At 35.2% G+C, this 19,508-nt stretch overlaps 1 protein-coding gene across 4 annotated transcripts in view; it reads right to left on the bottom strand.

Annotated features, from left to right (window-relative positions):
- The window catches only part of TCF12 (transcription factor 12), a 954,287-nt gene extending 948,841 nt beyond the window's left edge, over positions 1-5,446 (bottom strand). Inside the window, exons 1-3 of one of the 4 annotated variants that reach the window (XM_053717513.1) lie at positions 5,087-5,446; positions 4,151-4,286; positions 3,314-3,386 (exon numbers count right to left, since the gene is read on the bottom strand). In XM_053717513.1, coding sequence (XP_053573488.1) covers positions 3,314-3,386; positions 4,151-4,264 — 187 coding nt within the window. In that variant the 5' untranslated portion in view covers positions 4,265-4,286; positions 5,087-5,446. The remainder of the gene's footprint in view (positions 1-3,313; positions 3,387-4,150; positions 4,287-5,086) is intronic. The other 3 variants (XM_053717514.1, XM_053717515.1, XM_053717516.1) reach the window with 3 other exon arrangements.
- Positions 5,447-19,508: the final 14,062 nt, after the last annotated feature.

Raw genomic sequence — 19,508 nt, 5'->3', positions numbered from 1 at the left:
GGAGACAGCTGATTGAACAACAATTCAAACCGTTAACTCAAAGAAAAATTGGGGGAATTTGAATTTCAGATCTAAATTTTAAAAGTAAGTTATAGCGCATCTTCATTACAACGGATGAATTAAACTCCATCTAAAATATCACGAACATTCCGGATCAGTTTAGACAAAGGGGAGAGGAGAGCGATTCAAGCAAACTACACTTTCATGAGCAGTCTAAGCTTACTGGGAGCGAATGGAAAAAAAAAAACAAGAATAATAATGCTTGTTGGTTTTTAATATGTTTAGATAAACATTTTTTGGAGAATTTAAGTCACCAATCAAGAGGTGCATACTATGGAAAATAATCATATGAATGTGTACCTGCAACCCACTTGATTTGTCTCAAAACCTTCTACTGAATAAATGACAAATGCAGTTCACTAAATCACAGTACATTAGAACACTGCAATTCTGATAAGATCTACATAATATAAAAGCTTTAATTTGATATAATTACCTTTAACACACTGCAACATTTGGTTACTAAGATTAGCTGTATGAGGATACTTTCCACCAAAGCAAGAAGCAATATAAAATCTTATAGATAAGAGATATATATATATATATATATAGATATATATATATATATATATATATATATATATATATATATATATATATATATATATATATATACACACACACATATACATACATACACACACTACATTGCGAAAGATCAAAGCATATAAAACTGCCACTTGTAGCAAAATCTGCATTGTTTCAAAGCCCAGCAGCATACCCCTTGAAAATCTGTCTGCAGGATGCAGGCCAGCTTCTCTGGAACAATGAAAATCCAATTTTTTGTTTAATGTCCTTAAATGCTAGATAGAATGATGTATTCAAAAGCAACTTCCACTTTTAAACATGAATTGTAGAAACAGACACAAATAATAGTGGACAGAACAAAGTACAAAATTTAAACATAAAATTATTTTAGAGAGCTTCTTCTCAAAAAAGATGGAACGAGAACTATGGAATATGTTTAACTTTAAGCCCATTTCTGTAGGGCACCTAGGTTGATAATCTATGGCCTCACAATTAATAGAAATCACACTGCTAATACAAAGTTTATACAGTTTAGCATTCTAAGCATAAAAAAACACTTACATTTAAAATATTCTATTCTTATATTGACCCATTTTGTAAAAGAAGTATTCTAGGAAAGGTGTCATTTTCTCTCAAATCAATTGAACTGTTTTTATTTAACCATTACATCCACCAAACCCAACAAAAAAAAAAAAAAAAATAAGAATGTTATATACACTCACACTACAATGATTCTTTTGAAGAAGAAAAAATAACAAAACATAACAGATCATTAGCATTCAGTAGGTACTGTACTCAAAATACTGAGTGGCCACATTTATGTATCAACTAAAAATATTTATTTTTATGGCACATAAATGTTTACCTAATAACCAACTATATATAGTAAATTTAAATAATGAATGTATACACAGATCTCCAAGAATATAATATAATCCAGTTTTTTATGATGCATCTAACCCAAAAGACACCAATAAAAATGTATTACATTTTAGAAAAGTTCTCTCAGTTCAAATATCAGTTTTAATCCAGACTTCAAAAATTAAATGAGCTACTTTATAATAAAACAAGTTAACCAGAAATGTTAGACAGTCAAAAAAAAAAAAAAATATGTTCGATCTAATTGTGTCACTTTTCTTTTGGCAGCCTCTCTTCAATAATGCCAAGTGAATGAATGACACGTGGGAGGTGTGAATTTTTACAAGCTAACTAATTTTAATAAGGAAACACCTTACATGGTTCACAATTATGTCATTTGTCAACAAATAGGCTTTAAAATAAAGACATACAGCATGATAAACGGCTACACAAGATGGATTTATATATCCTTAAATATGATTTTATGACATTTGGGTTTGTATTAAACAATAAATGCTTCAAAGTATTTGCAATAAAATGTAAACCTGATCCTGCTATAAATGATGTTTACCTATTGTTAGGCATACAAATACATATGGTTCTTACAGAAAATAAAGAAAACCCATTAAAGGTTTACAGAAAGAAATGTAAAAAATTATTTTATGCATGCATTTATATTAGCAAATAAAATCTAGCAATAGCGAACAAACACCACTGAATAGTCTGGACAAAAGCGGTTGAATGTATGCAAATAAATGTATTTATAGTACTAAATTAAATAATTTATATAAATTGAAGTCTGTAAAGTTAAACTAAGTAAACTCTTCCTGAGCAACCAGAAATGTATTCTCTTTAACAATATTTTGGACTAAACAAGATATGAAACACACTCGTTTAGCACAACAATCCTCTTGTAGAATATATGTACACAAAAGTCAAGCATATATTTTAATGTCATGAGCCATGGTACATGAAACTTATTTATTAATTATATGTATTACACATACATATCGCTATACACACACATTAAAAATACAAGCCTCCTATACAAGCTTAAAATATTAATACAGCAATCTTATAGAAAATAATCCCTGTTAAATGTATTTTTATGTTAATTCACACTACATTACATAGTATTAACACAAAGACAATTTGCTTTACATCTACATATGGTTGTATCAGCAATATGAAAGGAAAAAAAAAAGAACACATGGAACTAATTAGACTATTTTCATTCCAGTAAATTTACTAATCAACTTTTTGATGGGTTTTTTTTTTCTTGTTGGGGGCGTCAAATAATTAATGTGATCTAATCTATAAACATGTGAATCAACAATGTACAAAAAGTGTTTCATATCCGCAATCCATGCCATGAAGCCTACAATTATTGTGCAATGGGATAATTTCATTGCTAGTGAAAACTGATCACTCTATAAATATAAACAGGGTCATCAGTAGACTAATAAGTTTACCATTTCACCTGCAATAAAATGCAGATTTTTTGGGGCAAAGCTAGGACACCTAAGATAACATTAAAATCTAGGCTGCATTATAAACACACTAGTAAAAGACAGAAGTATTTAAAGCTTTCTGTTTACAATTGATAAACAGTAAGATAGAGGGGGGTGTTTAGGAATCATTTAACTGTAAATGACCTTATAAAAAGCAAGTTCATTGAAAGAAATCTTAAACAATATAGAGGGAATTCATATTTAAATCGCATCATCAAAGTTTTACAGGCATAGCAATGATGGATTAAGTGATATTTTATGACAAAAGCTTATGAATACAGAGTGGAAAAACAACCCAAATACTCAACAAAAAATTATTAACACTGTAAATGCTAGAAATATTTACTGATCCTTACCAGATCCACTGAATTGACTGCTCCCTAGTGTAGTTGGTCTGGTTTTCCCACTATTAACAGGTGGAGAAAACATCTGCAAAACAGAAACAAATTTAAAAAGTTAGCTTTAATTTTACAGCAGCATACATTTTATGTTTTAAATCCCTTTAAGGTGAATATGATCAATTGTGTTTTGTATTTAAATGTGATATTTTGAAAAACGATAGATTTACAGCAAACATTAATGGGTCACAAACATAATATGACACAGATGAACAATTTTATCTAAAACCTGTGAGCCCCTCAAACTAAAGGAACCAGCCATACATTTTTTTGAGCCAGGAAATTATTGCATAGTGTGGCAGTTTTATTTTATGAAAGTTGAGCTGAGATTTGTAAATGCCGTAAATCATATTTTACACACACACACATATATATATATATATATATATATATATATATACACTCATACACACACACATATATATATATATACACATACATACACACACACACACAGATATACATACAAATACAAGGCAGAACATAATCAATATATAGGGCAACAAGTGAAGATAAAATACATTAGTCTTGCTTATCCTTTAATCATGTTTAATCTCTCCCAAATCTGAGTTTTTACATGTAGGTAAAATGGAGATGTAATTGGGTTAGAAGTGAATTTAATTGGATTGCTGCTTTTGGGGTCATCATGATGCCTATACAACTTGGAAAAAAAAACAATTGACCCCAGTAGCTTTTAGATTGATTACATTGTAGGAGTATAGACATGACATCAAAGTGACGTCCAGCATGGCTGGGTCTAGTCTCCAGACCACTTGCATGACATCCTCTTTTTACCGTGTGGGAGAAGTCATAAGAAGACCGCGTAGCATTGCGTACCGCACTGAAATCCAGCAGGTCACTCAGCTCCTTGTCTGTCCCTATAGCGGCCATCCGCTGCTGAGGATTCATCTTCAGCCACTCCGATCAGCTCCTAGGACACAGCAGAGAAAGCACGCTTACCATTTGCATCACAACACCCCCCAACCTGCTGCCCAGATCTTCCCATCTGACACAATGATCGAGGATGGGAGGGCACAGGAAAAGGGACAAGTAACAACTCTGGGAAGTTTCTCGCTCCATCCCCAGACTCACACACAGACCATAGGAACTGCAGCATTTTATTCTTCACAACATTTACACATAAAAGCGAAAAATATTGCTCAAGAAGCAACTTAAAAAACAAGAAGTGACTCACCAGCATCTCCAACAATAGAACTTGTAAGTTGGAATGCAAGTTACTCAGCTTATTTAACAGTTTATGCAGGAAAGGAATAGTGGGGAAAGCTATAAAAACCACACAGGTACTTGCGTTTGTTTTGAATATATAAATATACTGTATATATATATATATATATATACACTATATATATATATATATATATATATATATATATATTCGCAAAATAAGCATTTAATTCGGAGACTGGATGAGTAGGATGTTGGGTTCTGAGTATATCCTTTTGTGAAGAATAAAACGGACTGTTGTCCTGGAGCTTTCTGTCAAGTTGATGTCCGTGCATGGGGTGTGCAGTGCAAAGCTGCACAAGAAGGGATATAGTGACAAGCTCCGGTGAAATACTGACATATTGATACTATGTACATAAATACAGTTATGAATGCGCACAGCAGCCTGAGCCCTGCTGTCCTATAACTAATCACACGCATTTATTCATGTTTCCCCCTCCAGTCATTAATGTCCAACTTCTTCCCCGACTCACAGCCAGCAATTACCTTTTTTTCCGTTTAAACATCCAACAATTGGGATTAAGTTTATTTTGATCTTGTCCACCCTCCTTCCCGAAGCTTGAGCCCGTTATCTTGAGTCTCTTTGACAAAGATGGTTAGTTCTTCAGGTTACTGTATCTTTATCTGTTTTTATTTTGTTTATAGTTATTATTTTTCACCCGATAGGAACTTACGGGTCTCCCTCAGGCAGACATTTTTTTCGCTCGTCGAGCCTCAGCACCACGTTAGCTTCTGAAACTGCATATTCATCCGCAAGTACAGCAAGCACCGGAGGGTTTTTTTTCATTAACTCTTCCGCCGACAAGAAGTTGGTCTTGTAAACCTGAAAGATCCGGCAGTTATGGAAGCGGAAGGATACAGTGATGATGGTTATGGGTCTAGTAAGCTAAGTGTATGCTACTATACTGGGTGGCGAGCGTGAAGCTTGACTGCTGTGTTTTTTTCGTGTCTTATTTACCTCATTGACAGCCTAAACTCAAAGCCCTGCTGAGGGTTCTAGCTACTAGGAACACCGTTAGGGTTGTTTTTAATTGGAGAGGAAGCTTTCTCCTAGTCAGAAGGGTCGATCACTAAAACAGCAGCTGTGGAATCCGAGGTCCTTGGGGGTTCTGTCTATAGCAGACACCGATCGATGCTGTCAGAATATGTTGATAAATGCGCTGTCACTATATTATCCGGCTTCGTTAGCTCAAATAAACTATTCTGTAGTCTGTGTGTGCATCTCTGTCTTTAAGCAGTCGTTGTTGCAGTACTCTTAAAACACTTTTCTAAATAATGTTTTCCTTGCTTTACAATTGTGCACTTAGTATGTGTACATTAATTGGGACCCTTTAGTTAGTTTACGTGGTTGTATAGTCCTTTGATTCAGGGCGCGCGCCAGTGATTAATGTGCACAAAAGTGTTAGTCCGCGCGACCAAGGGTAGCAGAGCACGTGACTTGATTTCTCGGGCTGGCGACCGCTGGAGCGCGCGCACCTGTGAGAAGCAGCACCCGGCCGCGTGCCATCTGAGGCCACTGTTCAGATGCTCAGCCTCCCAGCTGCATACCACAGTGTATCTGAAATCAACCCTGTGCGACGTTTTTGCTGGTTTGCCTTGCTCCTATAGTGAACTCTTATAAGGTTGCTTTATGAAAACTATTATCTTGAAGTGCTTTATGAAAATATTATTTTATAAACTAAGCTAAAACGTGATTTATTTTTAATGTCCTATTTTATTTTAATGTCACACTTTTATCAACTAAGGCTTTATAAGTGTATTTTGCTGGTTCACAGTGATCTTTTTATGAACTAAACTGTAAAACCAAAAATGATTTGGAGTATGGAACTTGTAGTAGACCATATTTGATTGGTTAACTATTATATTTTAAACTTTTTTTTATGTGCTAAGTATATACATTCTCCAATGTGGTTCCAACAATTGTGATCTGTAAAAATGTTTAACTACACATTCATACATTGTAATACAATGAACCACCAGCAGTTTGTTATAAAATGTTATAACTGTATATGGTTGTCACATTTGTCATAATATTTAAAGGGACACTGAACCCAAATTTTTTCTTTCACAATTCAGATAGAGCATGACATTTTAAGCAACGTTCTAATTTACTCCTATTATCAATTTTTCTTTGTCCTCTTGCTATCTTTATTTTAAAAGCAGGTATGTAAAATCTTACATACAGCCCATTTTAGGTTCAGCACCATGGATAGCGCTTGCTTATCGGAGGCTTACATTTACCCACCAATAAGCAAGCATAACCCAGGTTCTCAATCAAAAATGGGCTGGCTCCTATGCATCACATTCCTGCTTTTTAAATAAAGATAACAAGAGCACAAAGACAAATTGATAAGAGGAGTAAATCAGAAAGTTGCTTAAAATTGCATGCTCTTTCTGAATCATTTAAGAAAAAATTGTTTAGTGTCCCTTTTAATCAAATATATACTAGATGCACTTTTGTGCCTTTACCAAGTAGGAAACAGCCAGTGATTGGTGGCTGCCTGTGCTGTGAAAACAGTTATACGTCAGCTGCTGTCCAGCTGTAGGTAAAAAAAAAAAAAGGAAGAAATAAACAGCCAATCAGCAGTGGTGAGGTCATAAACTGTGTTGTCATGAGATTTCATAGTAAACTTCCTTAAAATGAATAGGGAAATAACGTGAGTGTGCACAAGGCACGCTTAAAGTCCTTTACAATGGGGTGTGCATACTTAGGACATTTTGAGGTAAAATATCTCTTTTTTTTACATAGAGATGTATAGGTGATATTTTCCAGTCAGTTTTTTTACTGCTATGCTGCATCACTTTCAAATGTTTCAACATTTGGGTATCCTGTCCCTTTAAAGAGACACTGAACCCAAATTTTTTCTTTTGTGATTCAGATAGAGCATGCAATTTTAAGCAACTTTCTAATTTACTCCTATTAGCAATTTTTCTTTGTTCTCTTGCTATCTTTATTTGAAAAATAAGGCATCTAAGTTTTTTGTTTGTTTCAGTACTCTGGACAGCACTTTTTTATTGGTGGATGAATTTATCCACCAATCAGCAAGGACAACCCAGGTTGTTCACCAAAAATGGGCCGGCATCTAAACTTACATTCTTGCAGTTCAAATAAAGATACCAAGAGAATGAAGAAAATTTGATAATAGGAGTAAATTAGAAAGTTGCTTAAAATGTCATGCTCTGGATCACAAAAGAAAAAAATTTGGGTACAGTGTCCCTTTAACTACATGTTTTACCCTTTTTATAAGCTGTTTGACAGATGTGTCTAGGGTTGCCACCTTTTGCCCAGAAAATTCCTGGACACTTTTTAACTGGCTGTGGAGAGGATGTGTCTAAGGGCGTGGCTTGGGGCGGGGCTTCTCGCAGCGTCAAATTCATTATGAAATAAATATATATATATATATATATATATATATGTGACTTTGCTATTCAAAGACCAGTGAGTGCTTATTTCTATTTTTTGAGAGAATACTAACAGCGCTACTGTTTGCAATTGGAGGCACACGTCTATAGTGACCCTGGGTATTATCCAGATAGAGTAATTTAAGGTATTTTCAAGTATTAATTTGCAATAGGGTTAATATAAATGCAAATACCAAGAGAAAATATTATACACAGCAATTATCGTCAGAAAAATTAATAGAAAACATGGAAATAAAAATTGCTGTTAAAATGTCATACACGTCTCCTAATATAAGCGTGTAGCCACAAACAAAGTTACAATTAGTCCTTTACCGCTCCGTATTTGTACCACAATTGTTCTTTTATAGTTTTTTGGCAGTGGTTCCCAAGGCAAACAAGATAAAAAAAAATGATTACAGACCGCACTTGGTTCAGTTCAGGTTGAAGCTGTTTTGCCGATGTCCACAGCGAGTACAAGGAAGGAGCGGGTGTCTCCTTACAGAAACTCCACAGATCTTGCTTGAATCTGATCAGGTGCTGCTGGTGTATCACGGGGCTTCCACTGTGTGCGTCCCGTAGAGGCAAAAACTATGTATAGGAGAAACAAGAAAACAGCGCATCCACGATTCACAGTAGAGTTTATTCAGGAGACACACCTACATATATAAAATTGCACTTACAAGATAATGATGATAAAAATGCCTGTAGCTCAAAATTTAGCTTGATGGTTATAATCCTGAGCAGTCCATACAGAAGTTTCCTCTTTATGCCGACCAGCAGCTTCCAATTCGACCTCCCTGCTCCGGCTTAAATACAGCAACTTATACAAATACAAAAATTTAAAACACAATATTCCTCATATCAGGGAAATATTGAACACCCAACGCGTTTCCTCTGCTCACAGGCAGACTTTCTCAAGGGACATGTATTGTATGACTGATTCTATTCTCAGACCAAACTTAAACTTTCAAATTTTCCCGCACTCATTACCTGTTTGTGGGAGGGTAACTAGTATACCATATTACCCTTAATACATAGGCACTAGTACCACAAACAGTCACAGAGATGTGCATTCTATGTCTTCACCTATTCCCTAACATAAATAAAAGAGAGAATCACCAGTATGTAAAATATTTTGAAATTATAAAACCTATTACTAAACCTATTAAAAGTACTTTTTTTAAAAAACTAACTTAATCTCACTTATGGTATTTGACCCCCATTTCATATTGCACTTAATTCATACATTTATGCTTCATGAAAATATAAACTTAATAGTCGTAGCAGATGGTAAAAAATAATAATGGAAAAATTAATGTAAGATAAAAGAACCTAATAAAAGATTATACACACTTCCGTATACTTCTCTATTATTGCACCTATTTATGAACATTTGAGAAGTATTTATTTAATTCATGATGCCCTAATTCATAAATGCCTGCAAATCAATATCAATATTCAGGCCTTTTGGTTCCAGGCAATCTAGGCGATGTATCCATTTTGTCTCACATTTCCTAAGTAATAGTAACCTTCTATTTGGACATGGTCCTGGTTTTATCTGCTCTAATACTCTTATAGACAAGTCTTTGTGATTACTGTTATGCACATTATTAAAGTGACTGGATACACTATGCTTGTCAAATCCTGCCTTTATATTTTCAATATGTTCGTACCATCTTCTTTTTATGGTTCTTTTCGTACGCCCTACATATATTTTCCCACATTTACATAGGAGTTGATAAACCACATACGTGGATTGGCATGTTGTTCTACAATTAATGTTGAACTTTTTACTATTATCATAGTTGTTAACCTCTGTTCCTTTAATAATATTGTCACACATACTGCAATTTTTTCTGCCACATCTATATGTGCCTGCTTTCAATTGTAGCCAATTAGATAGAGTTGTGGGCCCATTTGTATTTATATTCCTTCCTTTTATATTTTTCAATTTTGAAGGAGCTATCAGGCTTTTTAGATTTCTATTCTTTTTGAATATTACGTGTGGATTGTTCCCTATATGATTTCTTAGAATAGGGTCACCTGTTAGTATTCCCCAATGCTTTTTTAGTATATTCTTAGCCATTTTTGATCCTTCGTTATATGTTGTAATAAACTTCACTTGTGTATTAATATCTTCTTTCTGTTTATGAACTGAGCTTATGACACCCTGTTCCCTTGGAATTACTAAACATTTTTCTTTTCCTCTTTCTACCAGTTCTTTATTATAGTTGTACTGTAATACAAATTTCATGGCCTCTGTTAAAAATTCCATATTTTTTAACAGAGGCCATGAAATTTGTATTACAGTACAACTATTTCCAATTTGAGGGAAATTTCTATAAACAAATTCGGGGTACGGCCATGGGTACTACCATGGCCCCCTCATATGCAAATATATATATGGCACACTATGAACACCTATATATCTGGAACAATAATCCCTTTAAAAAGAACATTTACCGTTTCTATAGATATATAGATGATATAATAATGATATGGCAAGGAACCAGTGAGGAATCAATAGAGTTCTTAAAATTTATGAATAATAACCAATGTAATCTGAATTTTACAAACAATAGTAACAAAGAATCTATTGATTTTTTAGATGTCACTTTTTTCATTAAAGATAATAAAGTAGCGACAAAAAATTTCAGGAAACTGACAGATAGAAATGGCTTCCTAAACGCCAAAAGCGGGCATCTCAAAAGCTGGAAGGACAATATTCCATATGGACAGTTCAGACGTATAAGACGTAACTGCACATATGACGAGGACTATTTAAAAGAAGCCAAAATTTTAGAGGATAAACTAATCCAAAAAGGTTATAATAAAGAACTGGTAGAAAGAGGAAAAGAAAAATGTTTAGTAATTCCAAGGGAACAGGGTGTCATAAGCTCAGTTCATAAACAGAAAGAAGATATTAATACACAAGTGAAGTTTATTACAACATATAACGAAGGATCAAAAATGGCTAAGAATATACTAAAAAAGCATTGGGGAATACTAACAGGTGACCCTATTCTAAGAAATCATATAGGGAACAATCCACACGTAATATTCAAAAAGAATAGAAATCTAAAAAGCCTGATAGCTCCTTCAAAATTGAAAAATATAAAAGGAAGGAATATAAATACAAATGGGCCCACAACTCTATCTAATTGGCTACAATTGAAAGCAGGCACATATAGATGTGGCAGAAAAAATTGCAGTATGTGTGACAATATTATTAAAGGAACAGAGGTTAACAACTATGATAATAGTAAAAAGTTCAACATTAATTGTAGAACAACATGCCAATCCACGTATGTGGTTTATCAACTCCTATGTAAATGTGGGAAAATATATGTAGGGCGTACGAAAAGAACCATAAAAAGAAGATGGTACGAACATATTGAAAATATAAAGGCAGGATTTGACAAGCATAGTGTATCCAGTCACTTTAATAATGTGCATAACAGTAATCACAAAGACTTGTCTATAAGAGTATTAGAGCAGATAAAACCAGGACCATGTCCAAATAGAAGGTTACTATTACTTAGGAAATGTGAGACAAAATGGATACATCGCCTAGATTGCCTGGAACCAAAAGGCCTGAATATTGATATTGATTTGCAGGCATTTATGAATTAGGGCATCATGAATTAAATAAATACTTCTCAAATGTTCATAAATAGGTGCAATAATAGAGAAGTATACGGAAGTGTGTATAATCTTTTATTAGGTTCTTTTATCTTACATTAATTTTTCCATTATTATTTTTTACCATCTGCTACGACTATTAAGTTTATATTTTCATGAAGCATAAATGTATGAATTAAGTGCAATATGAAATGGGGGTCAAATACCATAAGTGAGATTAAGTTAGTTTTTTAAAAAAAGTACTTTTAATAGGTTTAGTAATAGGTTTTATAATTTCAAAATATTTTACATACTGGTGATTCTCTCTTTTATTTATGTTAGGGAATAGGTGAAGACATAGAATGCACATCTCTGTGACTGTTTGTGGTACTAGTGCCTATGTATTAAGGGTAATATGGTATACTAGTTACCCTCCCACAAACAGGTAATGAGTGCGGGAAAATTTGAAAGTTTAAGTTTGGTCTGAGAATAGAATCAGTCATACAATACATGTCCCTTGAGAAAGTCTGCCTGTGAGCAGAGGAAACGCGTTGGGTGTTCAATATTTCCCTGATATGAGGAATATTGTGTTTTAAATTTTTGTATTTGTATAAGTTGCTGTATTTAAGCCGGAGCAGGGAGGTCGAATTGGAAGCTGCTGGTCGGCATAAAGAGGAAACTTCTGTATGGACTGCTCAGGATTATAACCATCAAGCTAAATTTTGAGCTACAGGCATTTTTATCATCATTATCTTGTAAGTGCAATTTTATATATGTAGGTGTGTCTCCTGAATAAACTCTACTGTGAATCGTGGATGCGCTGTTTTCTTGTTTCTCCTATACATTATTTCTATTTTTGCTATTATTCTACTAGAGCACCCTGGCAGTTGACACGAGATAGTGGGAGTGCATGCACACACTTCTGTTTTTTTTTTTTTTATATATATATATAGTGCTAAAAATGTAGTCTATCCCAGATAAGGTCACCCAACCTATCTGTCAGTTTTTTTTTTAATATATATATATATATATATATATATATATATATATATATATATATATATATATATATATATATAAATAAAATGTAGTGTGTGTGAATGTATATGTATGTATATGTGTGTGTGTGTGTGTGTATATATATATATATATATATATATATATATATATATATATATATATATATATATATATATATATATATATATATATATATATATATATATATATATATACACAGTCGTATGCAAAAGTTTAGGCACCCCTGACAATTTTCATGTATAAATAATTGGGTGTTTGGATCAGCATTTTCATTTTGATCTATCAAATAACTGAAGGACACATTACTTTTTCAGTAGTGAAATGAGGTTTATTGAAAAGGACTTCCGGTTGGGGGAAGGAGAGTGAGCACGCTGCTAAGACTCTCTACTAGGCTCGTTGGGCCCAGCAACAACTCCCCACATCATAGGACGCCTTTGCCGGCTACTACCGGCTTGGATAACGGACCATTGGGTCCCAGATGCGGAGGTCGCTATATGCCAATTTAAGCTTTGTGGCAGAAGCTGCTCTACTACCTATCTCTACAAGCGACGAACAGGTACCAAAGCCGAAGCACCGACCACTCACCTGGATGAGACGGGACTACAACAAGACCGTAAGGTGCCGGTGTCAGTGTGAGGATTTAAAGCCACTGAGGGGACCGGAAAAGTGGAGGACCTGAAGAGAACGCAGGCTTGGAGTTCTGCCCGGTGTGGAACGCCTGTGGAGCTGGTCCGAGGAGTGATCGAGGGTAGCAATCCCGGCACGGCACAGAGGGGAGACGCCCCTGAGGTGATTCGCCCCTGAGGGCTCCTGGCTAGCGTAGCCTACGGTGGCCCCAGAGGAGACGGAGAAAAGCGGAGTCAAGAACCGGCCCGAGTGAACTAAGCACACGGAAAGCCTAAAGCCGGTGGGGAAAAAAAAAAAGCAACAGTTTTTCATTTTCTACCCTTGGGGCAAGTAACTGACGACCACACAACGGCATGTCAGGAGGCAAGCCATCTGCCTCATCGGCAGCAAGTTATAAAAAAAAAAAGGTACTTTTTATCTGACATTTTCTGTCTATATAACTGCTCATCTGAAAGGGGTGCCTGATGTTAAAGGGCCTAAAAAGATTAAATGTTTATGGTAAAGCGATACTACTTATAACTGGGGTCAGAAGCCACGGTAGAGCGGATTACACCATGAACCTGAGACAAGCAACATTGTAACAATTTGAGACATTTTGAGGATCTGTTGATCTTGGAAGAAGTGTCATTTTTGTGCTGCTGTTTGTTGCAAAGATTATTGATTTACAAAGCTCAGGCTACTACAGGAATAGTGATAGCTGAATATGGATATGCATGTTTTATTTTAGAGCACGGTCTAAAGTTGGAATATAAGAAAATGTTTTTTTTGCAACTTATTGTAATATGGTACAAGCTATCATAACATTCTGTCAAAATTTAATCTGGGTTAGAAAGATTGGTGAGAAATGAGGTTTATTGGATTAACAGAAAACGTACAATATGCATCAAAATAAAATTAGACAGGTGCATACATTTGGGCACCCCAACAGAAACATTGCATCAATATTTAGTAGAGCCTCCTTTAGCAGAAATATCAGCCTCTAGATGCTTCCTATAGCCTGTAATGAGTGTCTGGATTCTGGATGAAGGTATTTTGGACCATTCCTACCTGCAAAACATCTCCAGTTCAGTTAGGTTTGATGGTTACCGAGCATGGACAGCACGCTTCAAATTACCCCACAGATTTTCAATGATATTCAGGTCTGGGGACTGGGATGGCCATTCCAGAACATTGGCATTTATGCAGAGGAACAAGTACAGAGTAGATTTTGAGCAGTGTTTTGGGTCATTGTCTTGTTAAAATATCCAGCCCCGGCGTAACTTCAACTTTGTGACTGATTCCTCAACATTATTCTCAAGTATCTGCTGATTATTGAGTGGAATCCATGCAACCCTCAACTTTAACAAGATTCCCAGTACCGACACTGGCCACACAGCCCCACAGCATGATGGAACATCCACCAAATTTTACTGTGGGTAACAAGTGTTTGTCTTGGAACCCTGTGTTCTTTTGCCGCCATGCATAATGCCCCTTGTTATGACCAAATAACTCAATCTTTGTTTCATCAGTCCACAGCACCTTCTTCCAAAATTAAGCTGGCTTGTCCAAATGTGCATTTGCATACCTCAAGCGACTGTTTGTGACGTGGACTCCTTGCTCAGTGTGCTTAGCGGAATACTGCTACACCTCACTGACGAGGCCCAATGAAGGCCAAAACTATCGTCTGGGGTTGCTGTGTTCCTTGTTCAGAGAGAAATTGCCTGGTATTTCGGCGCTGGACTGACCGTAATAAGCAAGATCAGACTGATATACTACAGGAAAGTTCTACTCTGTGAAAAGCATTACTGGGCTAAAAAAAGTTGCACCCAGGGGGTAAATCGCCATAGAACAGGCTAACAATTGTATTGAGCTAGTTAGTTCCTGTGAGTGCATATATTATATTATATTATATATATATATATATATATATATATATAACACATAGTATTCTAAGCCAAATAATTTACACATAATTAAGCCCCCCCCCCAAAAAAAAAAAAAATACCATACCAATTACCAAGAAAAAAGAGCAGACACAGTGAATTATTACACAGTTTATCTGTGGCTGCACTGCACTTGTTGGCTCAGGCCCTGGGCAAGGGCTCCAGCATTCTTGTGTAGTGAATGTAGTCCAGCGCTAGATTAGCACGGGTAGAGTATTTAGTTAAATTCTATCATTTGAATATATTGTATTTTGTGATTGGATAAATGTTTAATGTATGTACTGCAATGTTGTTATTATATATTTATTGTAGGTAATCCTAAGTATTTATCAACATTCAGTTAATAAAAAGATATAAACAGGTATATACAACTGATATATATAAACTTGTTGTCTAATGTGAGCTTCTTATCTATATATAAAAACTAATAAAACATTTGTATAATTAGACAGAAATTTAATAACTTGTTAAAAGCATACATAAAATAAAAAGGGACGTCTCCCTTATAACATCGATTTCATCAGAGAAAACAATTGAATAACTGTAGTATATATTTCCGCTATTTGATAATCAGGTACCTGTTATATAGTGTAACAAATGTTAATGTCCAGAAATTGGATTAAAAAAACTTAAAGATCCAAACGAGATGACCTCCCCGCTAATAGCAGCAGCAGGATGTGACGACTTCCCTCCTCGACCCTCTTCCCCCCCCCTCCCACACCGTTACCATCCTACATCTGTCCTCCAGACTCCACCTACCCGGTATTTTAGTAACCCCGGGCTAAGAGCTTCCCTGACCAGCTAATTTTTTTTAAATCTGTGCTCACTGCTGCTTGCTGCGTCAGGGGAGCTCTTAGCCCGGGGCATTTGAGGGTAGTTCCGGGACACGGGTCATAGAGGACTGTCCCAGTGATACTGGGGCGGGTGGCAACCCTAGGTGTGTCCCTGAAGTTCTCGATGTGCAAAACTTTGTAAATGGTTCTAACAATATGACAATTTGTCTTATGAAATTTCATATTTTAAGAAGGATGATAAGGGCCTCTTTAGATTTGCCAAAGTTTGAAGTATTTGTCATTCAGCTTGCAACTAGACAGGTACAAGGCCACTTATTAAAAATATGCATACAATTAATTCTAAATAATGGGAAACCTTTCCCTATATATGGGGGGGGGGGGGGGAGGGGCAAGCCAACCTCCTTATTTTGTTTCATATGCATATGACATGTTCATGTGATTACTGTTGTCATGGCCCAGAGCAACCTAAAGTGCACCTAAAAAACATGTAATTGTCTGACCCCTACTTTGACATTTTTAAAATGGGACATAGACATCTGTAGGAGATAGGCCAGTGGATATACTGGAAAGAGAGAAAGAAATAGAGTGAGAAACTATATAATATATGCATCCAATTAAATGGATACTAAACCCAATTTTTTTTCTTTCATGATTCAGAGCATGCAATTTCAAGCAACTTTCTATTTTATTTATATTTATCATTTTTTTTCTTCATTCTCTTGCTATCTTTATTTGAAAAACAGGAATGTAAAGCTTAGGAGCAGGCCCATTTTGGGTTCAGCACCCTGGATAGCGCTTGCTAATTGGTGGCTACATTTAAAAAAAAAATGTGGGTTTAGTATCACATTAGGGACTATTTTCTTCTTTTAAATTATTTTCTTTTAAAAGGATTGCTGTGTAGTAAAAACCCTTTGCAATATACTTTCATTTTCTACTTTGTCTCCTTTTCTAGGAATTTGAAAACTCTGTATAGAGTAATAGGTACTGCCATGTTGGAACCTAGGTTTTTCTTTATCTATCTCTGCTGAGGATAGATATACAACAGGCAAAAAGAGAAAGTGTGAAAACAATGCTGTGTGGAAAACCTGTTAGTTACTTTAAAAGTTCTATATTTCACACACCCTTGTTTACACAGTCTCTCTTTTATTGTCTGTTTTATGTCTTTAAATTGTCCTCAGCAGAAGATATTAATAAGGGAAAAACCTAGGTTTCAGAATGACAGTGCCCATTACTTTATAAAACTAAAGTACTTTAGATAAACTAAACCTTTACAACTACATATTCAATATTTTATATATATATATATATATATATATATATATATAATATTATTATTATTATATATATATATATATTTTTTTTTTAAATGCATACATATTCTCAGGCAAATCTTTGCTTTGGAGTGGTCTATCATTTGTTTATTGTTTAATATCCCTTAAAAGAGACAGTAAATATCTTTTATAGGTAATGAAACAACTTTGCAATATACTTTCATTTTGTATGTACCTTTTTCACATAATTTAGCTCTGAAAATGTATGTTCTTTTTTATTTAAAGGGACATGAAACACGTATTTCTTTCATGATTCAGATAGACCCTTTTTTTTTGAAGAAAAAAATGTGTTCTTGTGAAAGTTATAAACTAAGATCTTGTCTTGGCCCTTCCCCTTCTGCCCCAGTGAACACATAAAGGGAATAAAATGTAAAATATGATTTAATAAAGTTAATTTATTTTTGTAAATTCTTTTTAATAAAAAAAATGGTGTGTTGTCAAAATACCTCTAGTTACCCTGGAGTCTATAAATTCTACTAATATAGGGCTTGATTACAAGTGCAGCGCTAAATTATTGCGCTCCCACAAATGGGCAAATTATCTGGTTAAAGGAATAGTCTATTCAAAATTACATTTTCATGATTCAGATAGAGCAGTGTTTTTCAACCAGTGTGCCGTGAGAGATCCTCAGGTGTGCCGAGGCAGACTGACAACAGTGCGGGGGTGTCCCTCTTTCAAATTTTTAAATATTGGTAGGTATGTGACAGGCTCATCAGGCATCATTTACAACCATGACATTGACATTCACAGTACAGTACAGTGTGTCAGAGTGTGTATATATATATATATATATATATATACTGTATATATATCCTGTATTAGGCTACAATGTGTGATTTTGTAAAAATTTGGGATGGTGGTGTGCCACAGGATTTTTTCATGTAACAAAGTGTGCCACGGCAAAAAAAAGGTTGCAAATCACTGAGATAGAGCATGTAATTTTAAGCAACTTTCTAATTTACTCCTATTATCAATTTTTCTTCATCCTCTTGGTATCTTTATTTGAAAAAGCAGGATCGAAAGCATAGAATCCGGCCCATTTTTGGTTCAGCACCTGGGTAGCACTTTTTGATTGGTGTCAAAATGTAGCCACCAATCGGCAAGTGCTACCTAGGTCTGAACCAAAAATGGGCTGGCTCCTAAGCTTACATTCAAATAAAGATACCAAGAGAACAAAGAAAAATTGATAATAGGAGTATATTAGAGTTTTGCTTAAAGTTGCATGCTTTATCTGAATCATGAAAGTTTAATTTTCTAAAAGTGCCCCAAATGCCCTCAAAATAAGAGGGCATTATAGTTTTTAATTACAAATAAAAACTATTATTTTTTTTAATTATAAACAACTGCATTAGGCAGTTTTTGAGGTCTAAAGTTGGTGGGAGTGGGTTTTTAGAAAGAACGGCACTGGAAAGTGCCTTTACATTGCAATCTATCGGAACTGTGTGTTCCCATAGACCGCAATGTAAATTAATATGTATATGATTATATACATAAATATTTATGTGTTAATATTCATATACATATATATTTAAAAATGTTGCCCATTGCAGTGCAAGGTTCTGATGCCACCTGTGACAGCATCAGAACGAGGCTACCATAGGAGTTTATGGAAGCGCGCTCTCATGAGAATAATGCTTCCTAGCAATGCAAACTCAAGATCGCATTCACCTTACGATTTACTTGTAATACCAGCCTCTTTCACTGTAGTGTGGTCCCTAGAGTCTGTTTTGTGCAAACGCACTCCTAATCCAGACTCTGCTTCAGGCTCACGGTTTCAGGGTCTTGGCCTGGGAATCAAAGCAAGTGCCTTAGTAGAAGACTTTTCAAAGTCCTTTGCAAACAGATATCGTTCTACTTGAGCTACCATGCTATCATAAGTTGTGGGGTTTCATTGACTGACCCATTCACATAGACCATGGGGAAGCTCTCTCAAAAGTCTGTCTAGCACCAGGTTCTCCATGATCTGTGAAGGACTTTGACTCTCCGGTTTGAGCCATTTCCGGGCCAGATGAAATAGGTCCAACATCTGTGACCTGGGAGCCTTTCCTTCATTAACCCCTTAACGACTAAGGAATACCCTGTACGTCCTCAGGGGTTTCAAGCGGTGGAAGCAATCCTGATCGTTTCCAGCCGCTTTCAAGGTATTGCTGTGATGCATCGATATTGAGGC

This window comes from Bombina bombina, chromosome 6 (assembly GCF_027579735.1).
Source record: "Bombina bombina isolate aBomBom1 chromosome 6, aBomBom1.pri, whole genome shotgun sequence".
NCBI lineage: Eukaryota > Metazoa > Chordata > Amphibia > Anura > Bombinatoridae > Bombina > Bombina bombina.
Note: the sequence above shows the minus strand (reverse complement) of the source record. Positions and strands in the feature narration are given on the sequence as shown.